We start from the raw sequence: 23,775 nt of genomic DNA, 5'->3' as shown, positions 1-23,775 counted from the left end.
ACGGAATGACAGGGAGAGGGTTGGGACTGAGGTACATTGTAGGGAGCTTTACTTTGCGTCTAACCATTCTGTACTTGACTGAAAAGAAAGAAAGAAAGACTTGCATTTATACAGTGCATTTCACGACCTCAGGACATCCCAAAGTGCTTCACAGCCAATGAAGTACTTTTTGAAGTGTAGTCACTGCTGTAATGTAGGAAACGCGGCAGCCAATTTGCACATAGCAAGCTCCCACAAACAGCAATGTGATAATGACCAGATCATCAGTCTTTTATGAATATGGTTGAGGGATAAATATATATGCCCGGGACACCAGGGAGAACTCCCCTGCCCTTCTTCGAAATAGTGCCACGGAATCTTTTACATCCACCTGAGAGCCGACGGGGCCTCGGTTTAATGTCTCACCCGAAAGACATCATCACCGACAGTGCGGCGCTCCCTCGGTACCGCTCTGGGAGTGTCAGCTGGATTTTGTGCTCAAGTCTCTAGAGTAGGACTCGAACCCACGACCGTCTGATGCCGAGGCCAGAGTGCCACCCACTGAGCCGCGGCTGACACCTGGCTGGTGCTTGATGTGGGAAAGTGTGCCGCTCCCCGGCACCTACAACCCTCACCCCGACCAACACCGAACGAAACCGGAAACTGGCTCTACTTGTGACTGATTCGCAAATGCCCACTGCCCGCTCTGGGAGGACCAGCGGAAAGTGCGCACCGTAAAGCAAGTGAAAAAATATAATACCTACAAATATTTCTTATTTTCATAGACGTCGTGGAGCTTCAGTACATGAGGGTGCTCGATCAGCTTCAAAATGGCAATCTCCCTCTCCACCTACAGGAAACCGCAAAAAGAAGACCGTTATACCCACACTGGTTCAATGCTGGCAGCGAGGGCGGTGACAGCGCTGAGTGTTGGAGCAGGAATAGGAACGGGTGGAGGCCATTCGGCCCCTCAAGCCTGCTCCGCCATTCAATTAGATCACGGCTGATCTGCACCTCAACTCCATTTCTCCCGCCTTTGCTCCACATCCCTTGATACCCTTACCCAACAAAAATCTCTCAATCGCAGTCTTGACAGAAAGAAAGAAAGACTTGCATTTATATAGCGCCTTTCACGACCACCGGACATCTCAAAGCGCCTTACAGCCAATGAAGTACTTTTGAAGTGGAGTAATATGGGAAACGCGGCAGCCAATTTGTGCACGGCAAGCTCCCACAAACAGCAATGTGATTATGACCAGATAATCTGTTTTTAGTGATGTTGGTTGAGGGATAAATATTGGCCCAGGACACCGGGGAGAACTCCCCCTGCTCTTCTTCGAAATAGTGCCGCAGGATCTTTTACGTCCACCTGAGAGGGCAGACGGGGCCTCGGCTTAACGTCTCCTCCAAAAGACAGCTCCAATTGGCACCCCTGCCCACCCCGCCCCCCCAGTGTCCACAGCCTTTCGGAGGAGAGAGTTCGAGATTCCTACTACCCTTTGTATGAAAAAGTGCTTCCTGATTCACTCCTAAACGGCCTGGCTCTAATTCTAAGATTATGCCCCCCTTGTTCTGGACTCCCCCACCAGAGGAAATAGTTTCTGAATCCTTTTAACATTTTAAACACTTCTATACTCAAGGGAATCCAAGTCAAGTTTATTGCAACCCCCTCCAAAGACCAATAAATACATCCTTCTTGAGGTACGGTGCCCAGAACTGAACGCAGTACTCCAGATACAGGAGCGTAATCAAACAAAATTTTACACCGAGACACATAAGGAGATCTTAGGGCAGATATAGGTTCCATCACGCCCCATCCCCTCACCCTGTCCATTTACAGCGCTGTTTGAAAGGATCTTTAGCTGCAGTCAGGGAAAGCTGGAAGCAGGTCAAGACTCTCATTTTTTCAGCCTCTTTGGTGTTGTGAGCCTTAAAGCCTTCCATGGGCCCTTCCCCCTTCTGCCGTGCGTGCTCGTGATATTTCCCTGCGGCTGCCACTTGCTGACCCCTGACCCTTCCACCCTTCCCCCTTAAGGCGCCACTGCAGACCCCATGATGAGCGTGTGCAGCGCCGGTATTACTGCCACCCCCCCCCACCAAAACGCCAAGCTCGCTACCGGCGTCGGCAGCAGGCCTGTTCTATCTCAACGAGGCCCCAAAAATCGATAAGGCGTCCCGCTGACATCATCAGCCGGGAGCAGCGGTCCATCCGATGAGCGCTCCGCACCGAAATGGATCCCCTGAACGCCTTTGCTGAGTTATTGTGTCACAGAGAGCACCGGGGAGGGGGTGGGGGAGACAGATAAGCAGCCTTGTCCGCTCCCTCCTCCTTAGCAACAGCCCGGCAACAAGGTATGTTTCCCCCCCCCCCCCCCCCACCTCTAATTCTCCTCAATGTAACCGGTTCTGCTCACACTCTCCGGCATCTCGCCCGTTCTTCATCCCAGACAGTCAAAGTCAACAGGCTATTTGACTACAGAGGGCATCACAGCCAATAGCTTGCATTTATATAGCGCCTTTAACTGAGTAAAACATCCCAAGGCGCTTCACAGGAGCGATTATCAAACAAAATTTGACACTGAGCCACATAAGGAGATATTGGGACAGGTGATCAAAAACTTGGTCAAAGAGGCAGGTTTTAAGCAGCGTCTTAAAGGAGGAGAGAGAAGTAGGGCGGCGGAGAGGTTTAGGGAGGAAATTCCTGAGCTTAGTCCTTACCCAATTTACCAGCAGATACTGATAGTGATAACCCTGGCTGATTTTCCCCCTCTGCCTTAGCCCAGGGGTACCAGGGTTACTCTCTGGGCAACTGAGCCTTTGGGGAAGAGAGTGAAGTAACCATACAGAGCTTTCATTATTTGATCTTGGGATTTGCATTTAATGCCCATCTCTAGCTACCCTGAGGAGGTAGTAGTGGGACTTCTTGAACCACTGCAGTCCGTGTGGTGATGGTGTTAGGTGGAGAATTTCAAGATTTCGACCCAGTAACAATGAAGAAACGATGATATACGTCCAAAACTCTGCAGCCCGTATTCCTAATTCGCACCAAGTCCCATTCACCCATCACCCCAGTGCTCGCTGACCTACATTGGCTCCCAGTCCAGCAACACCTCGAATTTAAAATTCTCATCCTCGTATTCAAATTCCTACATGGCCTCACCCCTCCCTATCTCTGTAATCTCCTCCAGCTCTACAACCCTCCAAGATCTCTGCACTCCACCAATCCTGGCCTCTTACGCATCTCTGATTTTCATCACTCCACCATTGGAGGCCGTGCCTTCAGCTGCCTAGGCCCTAAGCTCTGGAATTTCCTTCCTAAATCTTTCTGCCGCTCTACCTTTCTCTCCTCCCTTAAGATGCTCCTTAAAACCTATCTCTTTGACCAAGCTTTTGGTCACCTGTCCTAATATCTCCTTATGTGGCTCGGTGTCAAATTTAGTCTGATTACGCTCCTGTGAAGCGCCCTGGGACGTTTGTTCACCACTTTAAAGGTGCTTTATGAATGCAAGGTGTTTGTTCTTGTTGAAGTCAGGACGTTGTGCGACTTTGGATCTCGGAGGTGCTGGTGTTCCCATGACATTGCGGCTCTTGTTCTTCTCAGTGGTAAGGGTGGCAGGGGAGGGAGATGCTGTCAAAGAAACCTTGGAATGTGTCGTACATGAAGACTTGAGTCTAGACCCTGTGTAAGTGCTGACACTGGCCACCAGACGGTAGATGGAGTTGAGGTACAGATCAGCCATGATCTAATTGAATGACGGAACGAGCTCATAGAAGATAGGAGCAGGAGTAGGCCATTCGGCCCCTCGAGCCCGCTCCGCCATTTAATGAGATCATGGCTGATCATCCAAATTCAGTACCCTGTCCCTGCTTTCTTCCCATATCCCTTGATCCCTTTACCTTAAGAAATGTATCTAACTCCTTCTTGAATTTTTTTAATGAATTGGCCTCAACTGCCTTTTATGGTAGAGAATTCCACAGGTTCACCACTCTCTGGGTGAAGAAATTCCTCCTCATCTCTCTCCTAAATGGCTTACCCCTTATCTTTAGACTGTGACCCCTGGTTCTGGACTCCCCCACCATCAGGAACATCCTTCCTGCATCTAGTCTGTCTAGTCCTGTTAGAATTTTATAAGTTTCAATGAGATCCCCTCTCATTCTTCTAAACTCCAGCGAGTATAAGCCCAATCGACCCAATCTCTCCTCACACGTCATTCCTGCCATCCCAGGTATCAGTCTGGTGAATCTCAGTAGGGCTCGAGGGGCCTACTCCTGTTTCTATGTATAACAAATGCTACCAGTCACCACAATTAGCTAGGAGTGAGCGGCGCAGTAACCGGGCAGACTGTGCAGTGGAGCGGTAGGCTGCAGCTTCAGGCAAAACATTGTCCACATGCAGAGCTCCTAAATTCAGCTGTGCTGCTACGGCGAGACGGAGGGTGAAGGGCCAAAAAAGGGGTAAATTGCAGACAGAACCACTCCCCTCAGGGCCACTCTTATGAGGCAATTTGAAAGTGGTGTTGGGTTGGGGGGGGGGTGGGGTTTCAACATCGGTAGGGTGCCCACCTGCTCGCCAACTCGGCCATAGATGGTGAGAGGCCCGAGGTGACCAGTTGAAAAGGCGGCCTGGTGTCTTTTTGCCCTGTGTGGTTCTGAGCTGTACTCAACAAAGCTCCCAGGGCTGTGCTGACCTGACCCAAGGAGGCAATGGTGTCCTTAAAATTGGCCTATAAGCCCTTAGGTTACCAAGAGGGAAAAAGAACAGGCAATGGTCCCCCCTCCTGATTACCATCCCGTGATCCCTGCTGGAAACACGCTCCGCTCAGCCTTGGATCTGGCTTGACTGTGATGCTCCCTTGGTTGAACAACCGTCAGTGTCTGGGCTCACACATGAAGAACTGAGGCACTGGAGGACGTATTAATACCTGTGTGATCGTGCCCAGTGAGGGGATTGACACTTTTCATGGAACCATAGATGCCTGTAACCAGAAAGTGGCCACTCGGCCCATTGTATCTGTGCTGGTTCTTTGCGCCAGCAATCCAAAACTATTTCCCCTGCCTACCTCTCTCCCGATAAGCCCTATATCGTCCTCTGCTTCAAATATTTATCCTATTTTCCCTCAAATGATGCAATGGCCTCTGCCTCAACCACTCCCTGTGGCAAAGCATCTGTGCTCCAAGAACCCTCAGAGCAAAGGAATTTCTCCTAACCTCTCTCCTCACTCTCTTAGTGATCATTTTAAATCAATGCCCCCTCGCCACTGACTCCCCAACCAGAGGAAGTAGCTTTCTTTCCCCTATTCACTCGATCGAAACCACTCATCATTTTAAAAACGCTCTTAAATCTCTTAGTCTCCTCCGCCAGTAGAAATATGGGTGACGGGGATAAAACTGGAAAAGAAAAAAGACCAGGACGAAATGAAAACGGGCAAGCAACTTTGAAATGAGCAGATAATCCGGCCTGTGGAATTTTTATTAACGGTGATTCTCACCTTCATGAGGACCGACTCGGTCAACTTCTCCCGGTTCACGATCTTTATTGCAACCTTCTGTCCCGTAATACAGTGAATCCCAAGCTTTACCAGCCCTGCAACGAAAGACAAGGGAAACACACATTACAAACGCACCTGGTTTATTTAGTCACTGGAGGATTGTGGTACAGAGGATGCTCCTCCCAGTTCCCAAGAGGTTCTGGGCCTTGTTGATGGACCTCTCCATTTCAAGGCGAACTTCTCTTTCAATCTTCTTCAAAGTTACTACAAGAACAGAACGGCGAGATGGGGGGCGGGGGGAGAGAGAGAAAGTCATTGTGAGATAGAGAGGGGGCGAGAGAGAGAGAGCCAGTGTAAGATAGAGAGAGAGAGTGAGGGAGAGAGAGAGGGAGGGTGAGAGAGAGAGAGAGGGCCAGTGTAAGATAGAGAGAGGGAGGGAGGGGGAGAGAGAGAGCCAGTGTAAGATGGAGAGAGGGGTAGAGAGAGAGAGAGAGAAAGCCATTGTGAGATAGAGAGAGGGGGAGAGAGAGAGCCAGTGTAAGATGGAGAGAGGGGTAGAGAGAGAGAGAGAGAAAGTCATTGTGAGATAGAGAGAGGAGGAGAGAGAGAGAGAGAGCCAGTGTAAGATGGAGAGAGGGGTAGAGAGAGAGAGAGAGCGAGAGAAAGTCATTGTGAGATAGAGGGGGAGAGAGAGAGAGAGCCAGTGTAAGATAGAGAGAGAGAGGGAGGGAGAGAGAGAGGGAGGGGAGGGTGAGAGAGAGAGAGAGAGGGCCAGTGTAAGATAGAGGGGTAGAGAGAGAGAGCCAGTGTAAGATGGAGAGAGGGGTAGAGAGAGAGAGAGAGAGAGAGAAAGCCATTGTGAGATAGAGAGAGGGGGAGGGGGAGAGAGAGAGAGGGAGGGAAAGGGGGAGGGAGAGCGAGAGAGAGAATCAGTGTAATATGGAGAGAGGGGTAGAGAGAGAGAAAGCCATTGTGATTTGAGAGAGGGGGAGGGAGAGAGGGGCAATGTAAGACAGAGAGGGAGGGAGAGAGAGCGAGAGGGAGGCAAGGAGAGAGAGGGAGGGAGAGAGCGAGCCAGTGTAAAAGCGGGAGAGAGACGTCCCATTATGGGGAGGACTCTCTCAGTGTAGACTGGGTCTCCCTGTCTCTATTTCCACCCCATCCCGCCGCCATACTGGGTTACCCTCTGTCTCTCCTGTCCCAGTCATATATATTGGGTTTCTCTTTCACACTCAGTCTTGTAATGGATCATGCCTCTGTCTCTCTCTCTCTGTCTCTCTCTCTCTTTCACTTTCCCTCCATACAGGCCACTTTCCCTTCCTCCCTCCCATCCCGACTCTCCTAGAGTAATGTCACACTACTGGGAATGGGATACCTATCTCTTGCGCTAGGAAGTGGAGGGTTAATCCCTTGTCCTGGGAGCAGGCTCTCCGAAGGACTAACATCAACTGGGGAAAAGGGTCAACATCCACCACACTCAATGCGCGGCTGTCAACAGCCATTTAAAATGAAATTACGTGTAAAAGGATCGTCTCCGCCACATCATGAGGGGAAACGAGGGCCGATGAAGATCGCAATGGCCTGTGGCCCAGGCCTGCTGAAACGTTTTCTCCACATCCTTTCCAAATGAAATTAATCTGCTCCCCAGATAGCTCAAAGCAGCGAGATGACAAGGCAGCATCTCCCTCCTCGTACACTTCAAATCAAACCGGGGAATAAAAACACATGAGCGGGGAAAAAGAACCCTGCAAGTTGTTGGCCTGTTTCAGTGAGAAGTTTCCGGATGTTGTGTCACAATCTCGTTCATTCCAGACATAATCCAGACCAACGGGACTGAGGGAGTCTTTCGGATGAGACGTTAAATTGAGGGCCCCGTCTGCCCTCTCGGGTGGACATAAAAGATCCCACGGCCACTATATCAGACTTCAAGGGTTAAGTCACGAGGAGGGAATTACACAAATTATGGTGGTATTCCCTAGAATTTAGAAGGTTAAGGGGTGATCTGATCGAAGTTTTTAGGATATTAAGGGGAACAGGTAGGGTAGAGAGAGAGAAACTATTTCCGCTGGTTGAGGATTCTAGGACTAGGGGGCAGAGTCTAAACATTAGAGCCAGACCTTTCAGGAGTGAAATTAGGAAACACTTCTACCCACAAAGGGTGGTAGAAGTTTGGAACTCTCCTCTGCAAATGGCAATTGATGCTAGATCAATTGGTAATTTTAAATCTGAGATTGATAGCTTTCTGTTACCCAAAGGTATTAAAGGATATGGGGCAAAGGCGGGGATATGGAGTTGGGTCGCAAATCAGCCATGATCTCATTGAATGGCGGAACAGGCTCGAGGGGCTGACATGATCTCATTGAATGGCTCGAGGGGCTGAATGGCCTACTCCTATTCCTAAGAGCAGGGGAGTCCTGGCCAATATTGATCCCTCAATCAACAGCACAAAAAAATAGATGATCTGGTCATTTATTTAATTGCTGTTTGTGGGATCTTGCTGTGCGCAAATTGGCTGCCACGCTTCCTACATTACGACAGTGGCTACACTTCAAAAGTGCTTCATTGGTTGTAAAGCGCTTTGGGACGCCCTGAGGTGGCTATATATAAATAATCAATTCTGCTGTCGGTCACGTCACTGCCTGGAGATCAGAGGACCGAGAGCAGATTAACTACCAAAGGCCACAAATCTCTTCCTGAATTAGGCCTCGCTGGCAACGGGCCCCACCTGTGCTGGCGTGAGGAATTTTATGATTTTGCGGGGGTGGGAAGGCGGTGAATATTTTTTTTTACCTTAGCTCATTTCTTTGGCCCGAGGGGAATGTTTCTTCTCTATTTTCTCCCCCATTTCTTCTGAAGGCAGCGACTCATGCTGTGCTACTCTTCCAGAGGCACAACAACAACAACAACTAAACAAATAAAGCGTCTTTAACGTAGTAAAACGTCCCAAGGCGCTGCACAGGAGTATTTTAAGACAAAAAATTTGACACCAAGCCACATAAGGATAAATTAGGGCAGGTGACCAAAAGCTTGGTCAAAGAGATAGGTTTTAAGGAGCGTCTTAAAGGAGGAGAGAGAGGTAGCGAGGCGGACAGATTTAGGCAGGGAATTCCAGAGCTTAGGGCCCAGACAACAGAAGGCACGGCCACCAATGGTGGAGCGATTATAATCAGGGATGCTCAAGAGGGCAGAATTAGAGGAGCGCAGATATCTCGGGGGGGTTGTGGGGCTGAAGGAGATTACAGAGATAGGGAGGGGCGAGGCCATGGAGGGATTTGAAAACAAGGATGAGAATTTTGAAATCGAGGCACTGCTTAACCAGGAGCCAATGTAGGCACCTTCCGATACCCGGTTCAATTGGGCCTTCTTCGTATGTGGGCCCAGATACAAAAGGTTTGGTGGTTTATTCAACCATGGAGAGCATCGCCGCAAAGCCTGATCCGGTCCCTTCACAGGCGTTCCCTCCAGCAAGGATCACTGGGCAGGAGGGGTGTACCTGGCTTATTTTCCCTTCCCTTGTCTAGGAAAGATGGCAGTGCGGGGGCAGGGGGGATGGGGCTGAAGCCTACTGTGTCCTCACCACCACAATGAATTAAATCAGCTCGCTCAGCGAGGGATTGAACCTGTGACCTTCCAGTTTTGAATGTCTCAGTAGCAAGGAAGACCACCTGGTGGTGCCAGGTATTCTGCCCACCCAAGACCCTCCAGCGAGTCCACCTCCAAGCACTATATCTAGACCATCTGGCTGTCTGGTCCTTCCCGTTTGTTGGGACCTTTCACGACCTCAGGATGCCTCAAAGCGCATTGCAGCCAAAGAAGTACTTTTTGACTTGTAGTCACTGTTGCAATGTAGGAAACGCGGCAGCCAATTTGCGCACAGCAAGCTCCCACAAACAGCGGCGGGACATATGACCAGATCATCAGATTTTTTGTTCAATAACGTTAGTTGAGTGGCCAGGACACCGAGGAGAACTCCCCTGCTCTTCTTCAAAATCTTCTACGACCACTCCACTTGCTGCAATTATGAACGGAGCCACTAGGGGGGGGGTGAGCCCAACACTGTGGGTGTCTGCTGTGCCCCCATTGCAGTCTGTGTGGGGTCAGTGTTGGGGGGAAGAGGACAACAGCTCAGTGTCTGTTGCTGCAACCCCTCTGTCAGTGTCTGCGACACGGTGGTAAGGGTTACCACATCCCTGTGTGACTGCTCCTGCACAGATTAAAGAAAAAAGGAAGACTTGCATTTCTAGAGCGCCTTTCACAACCACCGGACGTCCCAAAGCGCTTTACAGCCAATGAAGTACAATGAAGATTATGGTTTTACACATTCCATTGCTGGCTGAAAATATCTATTTCAGAAATAGCTGCTAAGTGGAAAAAAAAATTAAATTCCAAGCAGCTAATGTGATCTGGGCTCTCAGCGTGTAAAGTTAAGGTTATTGTGGCCCTTGGGTTAAGGCCTTGGCCCACATTCACAGGCCTCGAGGGAACTGAGGCCTCGCCTTCTCTCTGGGTGCAGCATATTTCAGAGAATGTTCCTGAGGGAACGTACTTTCAGGTTTCTCTCCATCCTCTTCCTGCTTCTCTCTCCCCTTCCCTCATCTCAATCTTTCCCCTCCCCTCATCTCCTTCTCCCGCCTTCCCTCATCTCTTCCCCTCCCCTCATCTCCTCTCCGCTTCCCTTAACTCTATTTCTCTCCAGCCTCATCGCTTTCTCTCTCCCCTTCCCTGATCTTCGTCTCTCCTTCCCTCATCGCTTTCTCTCTCCCCTTCCCTTATCTCCATCTCCAGTTCCTTCCTTTTTTCCTTCCTGCTTCCTTTTCTGTCAACTCCCCAACCTCCTCCTCCTTTTCCCATTCCCATCCCTTTCCCCATCCCCCTCCTCACACCTTTCCCCCCATCCCTTCCCTTTTTCCCATCCCCCACCTCCTCTGCCCTCTCCCGCCCGGTGCAGACTCCCTGCTCCCAGTGATGAGTCAGTGTTGTCACCGAACCACATAAGGAGATATTAGGACAGGTGACTGAAAGCTTGGTCAAAGAGGTAGGTTTTAAGGAGCATCTTAAAGGAGGAAAGAGAGGCGGAGAGGTTTAGGCAGGGAATTCCAGAACTTAGAGCCCAGGCAGCTGAAGGCGCGGCCGGCAATGGTGGGACAAAGGAAATCGGCAATTCGCAAGAGGCCAGAATTGGAGGAGCGTAAAGATCTCGGAGGGTTGTACCTAGTGAGCCATGCAAACCAGGACACTCCCGTGTTGGGTCTTCGCTCTCATAGTTGGGGAAGTTACAATGGGTCTCCACTCCTGGCCTGGAAAAGTGCAAAAATGGCAGCCAGGGTTCCTTCTCCCGATCACTATCTAGGAAAGTATGTGTGTTTGGGTATTGGGCGAGCAATATCGAGCTCAGCTCTGAAGAGCCACAAAGTTGAATAGCCCACCAATGCTCACATATAAAGAATGGCTGTTTGGCCAAGGTTATCAGTGGGTGGCTAGTGCCTGAGGGGAGGAGGGAGAAATCTGAGGGGATAAGAAAAAGTTTGTATCCGTTTTAATAATGGCGTAGCCCCTTTAAGTTCACTTCAGTTGGCCGGAATGTACATCTCTTTTAAACACGGCAGTGACAGAGACACATTGCAGAGACAAATGTGTCGATTGCTCCCGTTAGAAGCTGCTTGCCACCTGACAGGTCATTTCTCTCTCACCTCTTAGCCTCCGACCTCTCTTTTTCCAATCATTCATTTTTTTTCCCGTATTACTGACAGAACAACAACTTGCAATTAATAAACGGTTAGAAACGTCCCTAGGCGCTTCACAAATAGGTGTCAGGAAACCAGACACCAGGGTCAGGAGGTAATGACTGACAGCTCGGCCGAAGAGATGGGTTTTAAGGAGGTTTTTAAATGATAGAGAGAGATGAAGAGGTGAAAAGATTTGCGAGGGAGAGAAAGGGGGGGCAGGGATGTACAGAAAGAGGGAGTGTGGGCATCAGATCGGAAGGGAGATAGTGCAGGGGCGCGAAAGAAAGAAAGAACTTGCATTTATATAGCGCCTTTCACGACCTCAGGGCGTCCCAAAGTGCTTTACAGCCAACAAAGCACTTTTGAAGTGCAGTCACTGTTGTAATGTAGGACACGCGGTAGCCAATTTGCGCACAGCAAGCTCCCACAAACAGCAACGTGATAATGAACAGCCGATCTGTTTTTTCCGTGATGTTGGTTGAGGGATAAATATTGGCTGGGACACCGGGGAGTGGCTTCACTGGCCTGCAAGCAAGGAACCCTCAGCTCCAATTGGAAGATGATGTGCGGAATTAGAATCTTCACGCGCACAAGGAGGCCATTCGGCCAGTTGTGCCGGTGCCGACTCTTTGAAAGAACTGTCCAACTTAGCTCAAGGGGATCAGGGTACCGTCCATTTCAGGCTAATAATCAGAGGCAGAACATGCTGGTATACGAGCATAAGAAATAGGAGCAGGTGTAGGCCCTACGGCCCCCTCGAGCCTGCTCCGCCATTCAAGAAGATCATGGCTGATGTTCCACCTCAACTCCACCTTCCCGCCCGATCCCCATATCCCTTGATTCGTGTATTGAGATGACTGGATGAAACTGTGGGTTAGAAACTGGCCATTTTCCTCAAGGACCTGGGTTTAATCGACAACAACTTGTATTTATATAGCGCCTTTAACGTAGTAAAACGTCCCAAGGCGTTGCACAGGAGTATTCTAAGACAGAAAATTTGACACCAAGCCACATAAGGAGAAATTAGGGCACTCCTAAAGCTTGGTCAAAGAGGTAGGTTTTAAGGAGCGTCTTAAAGGAGGTAAGAGAGGTAGCGAGGCGGAGAGGTTTAGGCAGGGAATTCCAGAGCTTAGGGCCTAGGCAACAGAAGGCACGGCCACCAAAGGTCGAGCGATTATAATCAGGGATGCTCAAGAGGGCAGAATTAGAGGAGCGCAGAGATCTTGGGGGATTGTGGGGTTGAAGTAGATTACAGAGATAGGAAGGGGCGAGGCCATGGAGGAATGTGAAAACATGGATGAGAATTTTGAAATCGAGGCGTTGCTTAACCGGGAGCCAATGTAGGTCAGCGAGCACAGGGGAGATGGGCGAATGGGACTTGGTGCGAGTTAGGACACGGGCAGCCGAGTTTTGGATGACCTCAAGTTTATGTAGGGTGGAATGTGGGAGGCCAGCCAGGAGTGCATTGGAATAGTCAAGTCTAGAGGTAACAAAGGCATGGATGAGGGTTTCAGCAGCGGATGAGCTGAGGCAAGGGCGGAGACGGGCGATGTTACGGAATCCAGCCCAGACTGATGGAATGAGAGCTTCCTAAACATTGACTCCGAGAGCTCTGCAAGAGATTGGATTGGGCTGTCTCACCCCAATCCCAGGACTCTCAATGGTGGGTTTTGACCTCCATATCGAAAAAAATATCACGAGCTTCAAGTTTTCTATTTTCTCCAAAGGTTCTATAAATAGCCATCTCCAATATATTAAATGTGCCATGTCACTATTTATCTGGGCATCACTGTAGCACCTGCAGCTGTCCATTTGTACCACTAGATGCTTCATAACAGATCCCACACAATATACCGATAGCATCACTGAGGCAAGCTTGAGGGGAATTCGCTTTGTCCTGACTTTCTGTGGGTGATGCCGGCAAAGAAAATCCATTCGTGAGGTCAAAATTCTTCTTTACAGCCTTCCAGAATGTTCCACCGATTTTGTTTCAAGGCCATCACTGAATAGAGAAATGAAAAATACAACAAAAAAAACCCAGCTTGGGAGTTTAGGCTGTGAGCTTGAAATCAGGCCTTCATTTATATTTAATCTCACGGTTTTCCCAATGCTTGTTTCTGCTCCAAGGAATTCTGGGCAGCGGGGGGCTGTCCACTGAGGGAAGGCGGTGGGGCAGGGGGGGGTAGTGGGCGAGAAATTTTAATCAGAGCAGCCCCGCTGCCAAAACAATTACGTTTCCTTTCAGCCGATGATTGGAGACGCCCATGACTTAGGGGAAAGGGATGGTGGGGGTAGGGAGGCAGTGAGATCTGTAAGTTGAGACATCACCGAGGTCTCAATGGGTTAATCAGGTCTGTCACCATTGGAGGTGAGAGATCTTCAGCTGCAAGCATACCTGAGGCATCGTCTGTCACATGGGCCTCATGGGAGAGCCAAGCGACATTGATGTATTCTCCTCCCACCGTCTGCTGTGCTTTCTTTTCTCTCTTCCTCTTTTCCCACTCCCTTTCTCTCTCTTACTCCCTCTCTCCGTTCCCCCTGTCCGTGGGATTTTCCGTCACCCTCCAGCAGTGCAGTGGGCACAAGCGCGGTGCTCCCAGACCTCGGGGAAGGAGGGAGTCTCCCGGCCAGTGCCGGGAAGGAGGTGAGCAAGAAATAAAGACCGCCAACTGGCCCCGCATTATCAGGGCACAAGCAGAGCTAAGTAAGCTGCCAGGCCACAGCTCTTTCCGAAACCGTGACCTCAGTCCAACCTTCCCGGAGGGTTCCTTTCTTTCACTGCATTTCCTCATTCGCTGTGTGTAACCTCACTCTGCCCATTAACGATACGGGAAAAGCCTCTTAAGGAGAGACCAGCAATCCTGCCAAGGCAGAGGTCCTTGACTCACCGGGAACAGAACTGTGGCAAACAGAATTAGGAGCTGCCTGCTTCTTATGTCAGAATGGTGCAGGCCAAACCAAATACCGCATTTAGGAATGAGGACGAGATTTGAGGGGGATTGGGGGGTGGAAAGACGGAGTGTATGAGGGAAAGGGCGATGGATAGAGGGAAGAGATGGGAATTGGGAGATAGAAAGAAAGGAGGGGAAAGAAAGAGAGAAGCGGGACCGAGAACAAAAGGGAGAGATAGAAGGAAAAAGAAAGGGGGGGGGGGAAGAGAGAGAGGAAAAGGAAGAGGGGAAAAGAGTACAAAGAAAGATAATGGGGCGCAGAGAAAAGCATTTTGGAGTTAGGATGAGCTTTGGGGTAAAGAAAGATGGAGTGTATGAGGGAAAGAGCGAGGCAGAAAGGGAAAAGAGGAGTGGGATTGGAGAGTTAAAAAGGACAAGAAAATGAGGGGGAAGGAAAGGGAATCAGAGCGAGACAAAGGGGAGAGAGAGAAAGAAAACGAAAGAGAGATAAAGGAAGAGGGGAAGATGGAGACTAACAGAGGAATAGAGAAAAGGTGGCATAGTGGTTAGCACGGTGGCATAGTGGTTAGCACTGTTGCCTCACAGCGCCAGGGACCCGGGTTCGAATCCGGCCTCGGGTGACTGTCTGTGTGGAGTTTGCACATTCTCCCCGTGTTTGCGTGGGTTTCCTCCGGGTGCTCCGGTTTCCTCCCACAGTCCAAAGATGTGCGGGTTAGGTTGATTGGCTATGATAAATTGACCCTTAGTGTTAGGGGATTAAATACGTGGGGTTACGGGGATAGGGTGGGATATGTGTTGGTGTCGGGGTTACGGGGATCGGGTGGGATATGTGTCGGTGCAGGCTCGATGGGCTGAAATGGCCTCTATCTGCACTGTGGGGTTTCTGTGATTTCTGTGATCTGTGAGAGAAATATTGAGAGCAAGAATTGTAAAAAAAGAGAGACTAGGAGACGCATTGTGAGAAATTAAAAGGCTTGCTGAACTTAACTCAACGTAATCACACTTTAATTAATTTTTTTCTCTCTCAATTGAGCCTGCAGGTCGTGACCCCACTGCGTGACACACGCCAGGGGATCAGAGCCAACAGGTTATGTGTTTCTGGCTTCTTCTGTAGTCCCCCGGGGCGGGGCGGAGTAAAGAATCTGTGACAGCAGTTCTTGGAGAAAGCTGCATGCTGGCATTCGCAAAAGCACACACTTCTGAGGAATAGTTAAAGGGCTCTCCTCCTTTCCCCCATGCTCATTCTCTCATGCATACACCCACAAAAACACGCAGACCAACTGTGGGGAAAACCCAGCTTTAAATAGGATGTGACTTCCGTGAGAGATATCTGCAATTGTCGCTTGCTGCAGCCTCAGCAGCACTGTTCAGAGAGCTAGGGGAAAGGTCAGTCAGTCAATCAGTCAAGTCAGTCGTTAAATGCTCGGTGCTCGGCCAGGAACAGGCCCGCGTTTGAGCGCCAGGTCCGTTCTGAGCTGGCACGCTTTCAGCAATCGGCCTCAGCGCCCCTCGGCGAGAGCGGGGACGTGTCAGCCAGCCCGGCTGCTCCTGATCGACATCCGCCCGAAAGGCCGGCGTCAGGCGAGGACAGGATCGTGCTTTGCCTCGACGCTTCCCACAGTCGAATAGCCGGCCAGCAGCCACTGCCTGGGCTCGCACGGAATGAACGGCCATTTGGGCAGGGGCGCCACCACCACAACAACAACTTGCATTTATAGAGTGCCTTTAGCGTAGGAAAACGTCCCAAGCCGTGTCACAGGAGCGTTATCAGACAAGATTTGAGACCGAGCTGCATAAGGAGATTTAAGATGACCATAAGCTTGGTCAAAGAGGTAGGTGTTAAGGAGCGTCTTAAAGGAGGAGAGAGAGGCGGAGAGGTTTAGGGAGAGAATTCCAGAGTTTAGGGCCAAGGCAGCCGATGAATATGGGGGATGCGCAAGAGGCCAGAATGGAGGAGCGCAGAGATCTCGGAGGGTTGTAAATCGCTGGAGGAACTGAGCGCCTGTAAGGAACGAAGAGTAAAGGGGAGGAAAACGACATGGAATATAATTATGTTTATTCATGCGACCTTTGAAAAAAAAAACACACACACAATAAAACGGCGTGCGTCCCATCTGCTTTACATCGGCGCACTTGCTCTGTAGCCGTGGAGACATCGCCCGCACTGGTCGGGTGTCACTGCTGCCAGCCTCTCATATGGTTTCTGCACAGATGTGCTGGATTGGCAGTGTCAGGCCCAGCTGGTCTGATGGCAATCCATTGTTGTCAAGAACGACAGGCCTGTGTGATCTCATGAGACTGAAGGCAGGCGGGGGGGGGGGGGGGAGGGGGGAGGGGATTGTGACTGGAATATTAATTGCTGCAAGCAGTCTGCCCCATGTAAGTCATGGCAACTTGGTAAAGGAGAATACTTCAAAGCTGGCAGCGTGTTACCAGGCCGGTAATCTCTTAGAGCGCGGTTAACAGATTCAAGCCTGCAAATTGCTGTGCGTGATGCTGTCATGTCAACACAGCACACTCGGATCATACTCCTCCGCTATCTTAACAGACGTGTTAAAAGTGTATAAATTAAACGGTGAAGGATTTGACACAAGAGTGTTTTTCATACAATTATGCATATGAGTAACACCACAGTGACTACACTTCAAAAGTGGCTTCATTGACTGTGAAGTGCTTTGGGAACATAGGCCATTCAGCCCCTCGAGCTTGTTCTGCCCATGAGACCACGGCTGATCTGTGTTCTAACTCCATATACGGCCTTTGCCCGATATCCCTTCAGACCGCTGGGACGTCCAGGGATCGTGAATGGCGCTGTATAAATGCAAGTTCTTTCTTTCTATATTATAGACAGAGGGGCCAAATGGCCTCCTGTGCCGTAAATTTCTATGACACTTACACTCCAGTGCAGTGCTGAGGGAGTGCTGCACTGTCGGAGGTGCCGTCTTTCAGATGAGACGTTAAACTGAGGCCCCGCCTGCTCTCTCTCGGGTAGACGTAAAAGATCTCATGGCACAATTTCAAAGAAGAGGAGGTGAGTTATTCTGTCCTGGCCAATATTTATCCCTCAAATCAACATCACAAAGAGATTACCTGGTCGTTATCACACGGCTGTTTGCGGGAGCTTGCTGTGCGCAAATTGGCTGCCGCGTTTTAGCTTAGCGCTCCCGACGGGCTCTCACTGGGGCACAGCTACACAGGCACCCTTCAGGCGGGAGCCTGGGCCAGTGAGCATCGGCATGCTATTTGACCGCAGGAGGTGGCGCGCCCAAGTCCCACAGGGGCATATTTCCAACAGGAACTGGGAGGTAATCAGGAGTGAAAGGTCAGATTTTCCCTGAACCTACCTCCTGCTCTCCATTCCCAAATCCAGGAACACTGCAACGAATTGTAGCACGGATCAGAATGAACCTGGGCCCTTCTGGTGGTGCATTTGTTACAGGAAACTCGATTTACTGGCACCTAAATAACCGGAAATCTCTGTTAACCGGCAAAATTCAGGAGTAGGTTCAGGTAAGTTTTACTTCATATTAGTGCCCGTTCCTGGATCTGTGGCTGTGTAACCGGGGTTCCTGCACCTGTTGCTAAGCAACAGGGAAGCCTGGATCTGTTGCTGTGTACGGAACTGGGTGGTAATCAGGAGTGAAAGGTCAGATTTTCTCTGAACCTACCCCCTGCTCTCCATTCCCAAATCCAGGAACACTGCAACGAATTGTAGCACGGATCAGAATGAACCTGGGCCCTTCTGGTGGTGCAGTAGGTAGTGTATTTCCCATGTCAGACATCAGAGAGCCCACCTAGATCGGGGACCTCTTGCGTGACTCCAGCTTGCAGTTACAGCTGGTGATCTGGGAGCACGTTCCCCGGCATATATCTGGATGAAGCGCAGTGCACGAAGTGAGAGGCCCTTAAGATCAAAAGGGGGAGTCACAGCACTCAAAACAGTTAAAAGGCTGCGACGCAAGGAATGTGTGTTAACCTCAACAGTTCCAGCCAATCGATGCTTATAATATGACTCCCAGAACTCGGCAAATCCGCCTGAGACTGTTTGGACTCTTGTCGTTGAGCTGGCAGTGTGGTACCCGGGCCCGAATTCCAGAGTGAAATTCACAAGGGTGGCATCACCCACTCAACCTAGCTGTAGGAATTCTATCCATGGCAAAGTGAAACTCTTACCCTGCTGAATAATCAGGAACTCTGTCCAGTTACACAGTGAGTGACCCTTACCCTGCTGAATAAACAGGAACTCTGTCCAGTAACACAGTGAGTGACCCTTACCCTGCTGAATAAACAGGAACTCTGTCCAGTTACTCACTCAGTGAGTGATCCTTACCCTGCTGAATAAACAGGAACTCTGTCCAGCAACACAGTGAGTGATCCTTACCCTGCTGAATAAACAGGAACTCTGTCCAGTAACACAGTGAGTGATCCTTACCCTGCTGAATAAACAGGAACTCTGTCTAGTTACACAGCGAGTGACCCATACCCTGCTAAATATTACAGCTGAATTTGACCCTGTCCTCACCCAGGATCTGCTTTACATCCACTTTCCAACAGGGGTCTCTCATCCAGTGATCAGGAATGGAAATCTTGCTTCACTTCGCCCTTCTAGAAGATGCTGAGACCAGTTGTCCCAGCTCAGAGGTCACTGAGCTCAGGGATCTGGAATTAAACCAGGGGCCTGCTAATCTTCAGATCTACAGTATTGCAGCAGTTGGTGTCTTTACCCGCTGGGCCAGTGAGCAAACTAATAGCTGTGCGCAGGCTTCACTCTGCCATCCTTGACCTGCTCTCCCATTGTTAGCTGTGGCTCAGTGGGCAGCACTCTCACCTCTCAGTCAGAAGGTCGTGAGTTCATAGTCCCACTCCAGAGACGTGACCATAAAATCCAGGCCGATACTCCTAGTGCAGTACTGAGGGAGTGCTGCACTGTCGGAGGTGCCGTCTTTCGGATGCGACGTTAAACTGAGGCCCCGTCTGCCCTCTCAGGTGGACGTGAAAGATCCCACAGCACTATTTTGAAGAAGAGCAGGGGTGTTCTCCCCAGTGCCCTGGCCAATATTTATCCCTCAACCCCCAAAAAACAGATTACCTGATTATTACCACATTGCTGTTTGTGGAAGCTTGCTGTGCGCAGATTGGCTGCCACGTTTCCCACATTACCACACTTCAAAAAGTACTTCATTGGCTGTAAGGCGCTTTGGGACGTCCTGAGGTCGGGAAAGGCGCTATAAAAATGCAAGTTATTTCAGCAGACAAAACACCAGCTCAGCAAGCCGCTGTTCTTTTCTCCCCTGAAAGCGTGGACTCTTACTGGGATCCTGTCTCCTGGATGCTGCCCGTCACCCGCCTTGAGTGGCCAGCCTCGGGGGGGGGGGGGGGGGGGAGGTGAACTTTGGCAGGCTAGCCTGGCATGGGTCGGAATCACAGCTGCAGCCAACGTGTGCAGGACTCACTGGGAAGCAATCATGGGCGGAAATCCTCCAGCTAATACTTGCTGTGCCCCAATAGCAGTGCGTCTTGCTGATGCCTCAGCCGACCTCAGCTAGTGCAGCATCATGACCCGGCTGATCTGCACAATGGGGGAGGGGAGGGCTGATTTGTTTAAAAAAAATAAGACTTTAAAATAATTGATGCACAAGAAAAAAATTGAAAGGCTGTACTTGCTTTTCCTAATGGGAAGTTAAATGGCAGCTTTGGGAGGGCCCTTAAAACAAATAATCGTCAAATTGCCGCCTGCTCGCCCTCCGTTAATAACAGCTGCTGCCAGGCAGAACCACTCAATTTGACTTGTCACCGAGAGCTGCACTGCTGAATACAGAGAATTAGCACAGCCCTCCCCTCCTCAACATGCAGAAGAAAGAACTCATGGCCCGCACTGATTGAACCGCTACCTGCCCGGGTGAGAGTAGGGACCCTGCATAAGCCAGTCATCCATATTCAGGGTTCTAGGTTTCACTCTCTCACACCAAACCTGTGCCCGTGTTGAGCTGGGTAGCGCACAGCGTACACGACATGCGGGGTGGCGGTGTTACAGCTGCGGATTTTTCCATTTGCCCCCAACACAGAAAAACCATCCCAGCTCAATTCAGAGATCAATCCAGGGTTAAAGTCTCCATCTGCTCTGTCCCCTCCAGCAGCATCAGGTCAGGTATATAGTGTGGTTCAGGTTAGATGCAGAGTGTGAAGTGTGTTGTAGAGACCGGGTGAGGATTGTTTTAGAGACGAGGGAACGAAATGTAATATCTCCAAGTTTGCAGATGACACAAAGCTGGGTGGGCGTGTGTGCTGTGAGGAGGATGCAGAGAAACTCCAGTATGATTTGGACAGGTTGGGTGATTGGACAGATGCATGGCAAATGCAGTATAATGTGGATAAATGCGAGGTTATCCACTTCGGTGGCAAAAACAGGAAGACAGATTATTATCTGAATGGCAATAGATTGGGAAAAGGGGACGTGCAACGAGACCTGGGTGTCCTTGTGCACCAGTCGCTGAAGGTGCAGGTGCAGCAGGCAGTTAAGAAGGCAAATGGTATGTTGGCCTTCGTAGCGAGAGGATTCGAGTACAGGAGCAAGGATGTCTTGCTACAATTGTACAGGGCCTTGGTGAGACCACACCTTGAGTATTGTGTGCAGTTTTGGTCACCTTATCTGAGGAAAGATGTTCTTGCCATGGAGAGAGTGCAGCGAAGATTCACCAGACTGATACCTGGGATGGCAGGAATGACGTATGAGGAGAGATTGGGTCGATTAGGCTTATATTCGCTATTTTAGAAGAATGAGAGGGGATCTCATTGAAACTTATAAAATTCTAACAGGACTAGACAGACTAGATGCAGGAAGGATGTTCCCGATGGCGGGGGAGTCCAGAACCAGGGGTCACAGTCTAAGGATAAGGGGTAAGCCATTTAGGACTGAGATGAGGAATTTCTTCACCCAGAGAGTGGTGAACCTGTGGAATTCTCTACCACAGAAGGCAGCAGAGGCCAATTCATTAAATATATTCAAGAAGGAGTTAGATATATTTCTTAAGGCTAAAGGGATCAAGGGATATGGGGAGAAAGCAGGGACAGGGTACTGAATTTGGATGATCAGCCATGATCTTATTAAATGGCGGAGCAGGCTCGAGGGGCCGAATGGCCTACTCCTGCTCCTATCTTTTATGTTTCTAGGGTGAGGTGTGGGTTGGAGACAGGGTGAGGTGTGTGTTGGAGACAGGGTGAGGTGTGTGTTGGAGACAGGGTGAGGTGTGGGTTGGAGACAGGGTGAGGTGTGTGTTGGAGACAGGGTGAGGTGTGTGTTGGAGACAGGGTGAGGTGTGTGTTGGAGACAGGGTGAGGTGTGTGTTGGAGACAGGGTGAGGTGTGTGTCGGAGACAAGGTGAGGTGTGTGTTGGAGACAGGGTGAGGTGTGTGTCGGAGACAGGGTGAGGTGTGTGTTGGAGACAGGGTGAGGTGTGTGTTGGAGACAGGGTGAGGTGTGGGTTGGAGACAGGGTGAAGTGTGGGTTGGAGACAGGGTGAAGTGTGTGTTGGAGACAGGGTGAGGTGTGTGTTGGAGACAGGGTGAGGTGTGTGTCGGAGACAGGGTGAGGTGTGTGTTGGAGACAGGGTGAGGTGTGTGTTGGAGACAGGGTGAAGTGTGTGTTGGAGACAGGGTGAGGTGTGTGTTGGAGACAGGGTGAGGTGTGTGTTGGAGACAGGGTGAGGTGTGTGTTGGAGACAGGGTGAAGTGTGTGTTGGAGACACGGTGAAGTGTGTGTTGGAGACAGGGTGAGGTGTGTGTTGGAGACAGGGTGAGGTGTGTGTTGGAGACAGGGTGAGGTGTGTGTTGGAGACAGGGTGAAGTATGTGTTGGAGACAGGGTGAAGTGTGTGTTGGAGACACGATGAGGTGTGTGTTGGAGACAGGGTGAAGTGTGTGTTGGAGACGGTGAGGTGTGTGTTGGAGACAGGGTGAGGTGTGTGTTGGAGACAGGGTGAGGTGTGTGTTGGAGACAGGGTGAGGTGTGTGTTGGAGACAGGGTGAAGTGTGTGTTGGAGACAGGGTGAGGTGTGTGTTGGAGACAGGGTGAGGTGTGGGTTGGAGACAGGGTGAGGTGTGTGTCGGAGACAGGGTGAGGTGTGTGTCGGAGACAGGGCGAGGTGTGTGTCGGAGACAGGGCGAGGTGTGTGTCGGAAACAGGGCGAGGTGTGTGTTGGAGACAGGGTGAGGTGTGTGTTGGAGACAGGGTGAGGTGTGGGTCGGAGACAAGGTGAGGTGTGTGTTGGAGACAGGGTGAGGTGTGTGTTGGAGACAGGGTGAAGTGTGTGTTGGAGACAGGGTGAGGTGTGTGTCGGAGACAGGGTGAGGTGTGTGTTGGAGACAGGGTGAGGTGTGTGTTGGAGACAGGGTGAAGTGTGTGTTGGAGACACGGTGAAGTGTGTGTTGGAGACAGGGTGAGGTGTGTGTTGGAGACAGGGTGAGGTGTGTGTTGGAGACAGGGTGAGGTGTGTGTTGGAGACAGGGTGAAGTATGTGTTGGAGACAGGGTGAAGTGTGTGTTGGAGACACGATGAGGTGTGTGTTGGAGACAGGGTGAGGTGTGTGTTGGAGACAGGGTGAGGTGTGTGTTGGAGACAGGGTGAGGTGTGTGTTGGAGACAGGGTGAGGTGTGTGTTGGAGACAGGGTGAAGTGTGTGTTGGAGACAGGGTGAGGTGTGTGTTGGAGACAGGGTGAGGTGTGGGTTGGAGACAGGGTGAGGTGTGTGTCGGAGACAGGGTGAGGTGTGTGTCGGAGACAGGGCGAGGTGTGTGTCGGAGACAGGGCGAGGTGTGTGTCGGAAACAGGGCGAGGTGTGTGTCGGAGACAGGGTGAGGTGTGTGTTGGAGACAGGGTGAGGTGTGGGTCGGAGACAAGGTGAGGTGTGTGTCGGAGACAGGGTGAGGTGTGTGTCGGAGACAGGGTGAGGTGTGTGTCGGAGACAGGGCGAGGTGTGTGTCGGAGACAGGGCGAGGTGTGTGTCGGAGACAGGGCGAGGTGTGTGTTGGAGACAGGGTGAGGTGTGTGTTGGAGACAGGGTGAGGTGTAGGTTCACTGCATCATTTTGATATTTCCATTTCTCTCTTCTTTGAGTCAGAAGGTTGTGGGTTCAAGTCCCACTCCAGAGACTTGAGCACAGGCTGAGACTGATAGATTTTTGTTAGGCCAGGATATTAGAGGATATTGAACCAAGGTGGGGAGATGGAGTTAAGATACAGATCAGTCATGATCTAACTGAATGGCGTTACAGGTTCGATGGGCTGAATGGCCTTCTCTTGTTCCTATTTCCTATGACAGGAATGCTGAAATAAAACCAGATAATGATTTTCGTACCAGGAATCCTCTTCCTCCTCTTAAAACAGCTGCTGCAACTGGTCTGGTAGAAAATAAATCTTCATACAAGTTTAACAGCCAGGCATACCCTATGAAGCTCCTTTGAGGTAATATGATCTTTTTTTAAAGATATATTTTAACAGCTCATTTGTGACTTTGGCGGGGAATGCTAAACAAACACACCTGTAATCTCTCAGAAGCCATCAGCTCATCTTAATACTTTTCTGCTTCAGGTTCATGTGGGAGAAACTAATATCTGGTTGACTGGATCTAAGAATCTTCACTCCTGCCTTCAACCAATCTGACTAGTGTTTTTCTT

The 23,775-nt window shown here is 50.4% G+C and overlaps 1 protein-coding gene across 1 annotated transcript in view; it reads right to left on the bottom strand.

Annotated features, from left to right (window-relative positions):
* LOC147099494 (serine/threonine-protein kinase BRSK2-like) overlaps nucleotides 1-23,775 on the bottom strand; it is a 191,057-nt gene that overhangs the window by 52,369 nt on the left and 114,913 nt on the right. Inside the window, exons 2-3 of the mRNA XM_085969685.1 lie at nucleotides 5,469-5,563; nucleotides 744-829 (exon numbers count right to left, since the gene is read on the bottom strand). Of these exons, the coding sequence (XP_085825811.1) occupies nucleotides 744-829; nucleotides 5,469-5,563 (181 nt within the window). The remainder of the gene's footprint in view (nucleotides 1-743; nucleotides 830-5,468; nucleotides 5,564-23,775) is intronic.

The sequence above is a fragment of the Somniosus microcephalus genome, chromosome 28 (genome assembly GCF_052327205.1).
Source record: "Somniosus microcephalus isolate GS21.2 chromosome 28, FLI_Smic_1.0, whole genome shotgun sequence".
Taxonomy (NCBI): domain Eukaryota; kingdom Metazoa; phylum Chordata; class Chondrichthyes; order Squaliformes; family Somniosidae; genus Somniosus; species Somniosus microcephalus.
Note: the sequence above shows the minus strand (reverse complement) of the source record. Positions and strands in the feature narration are given on the sequence as shown.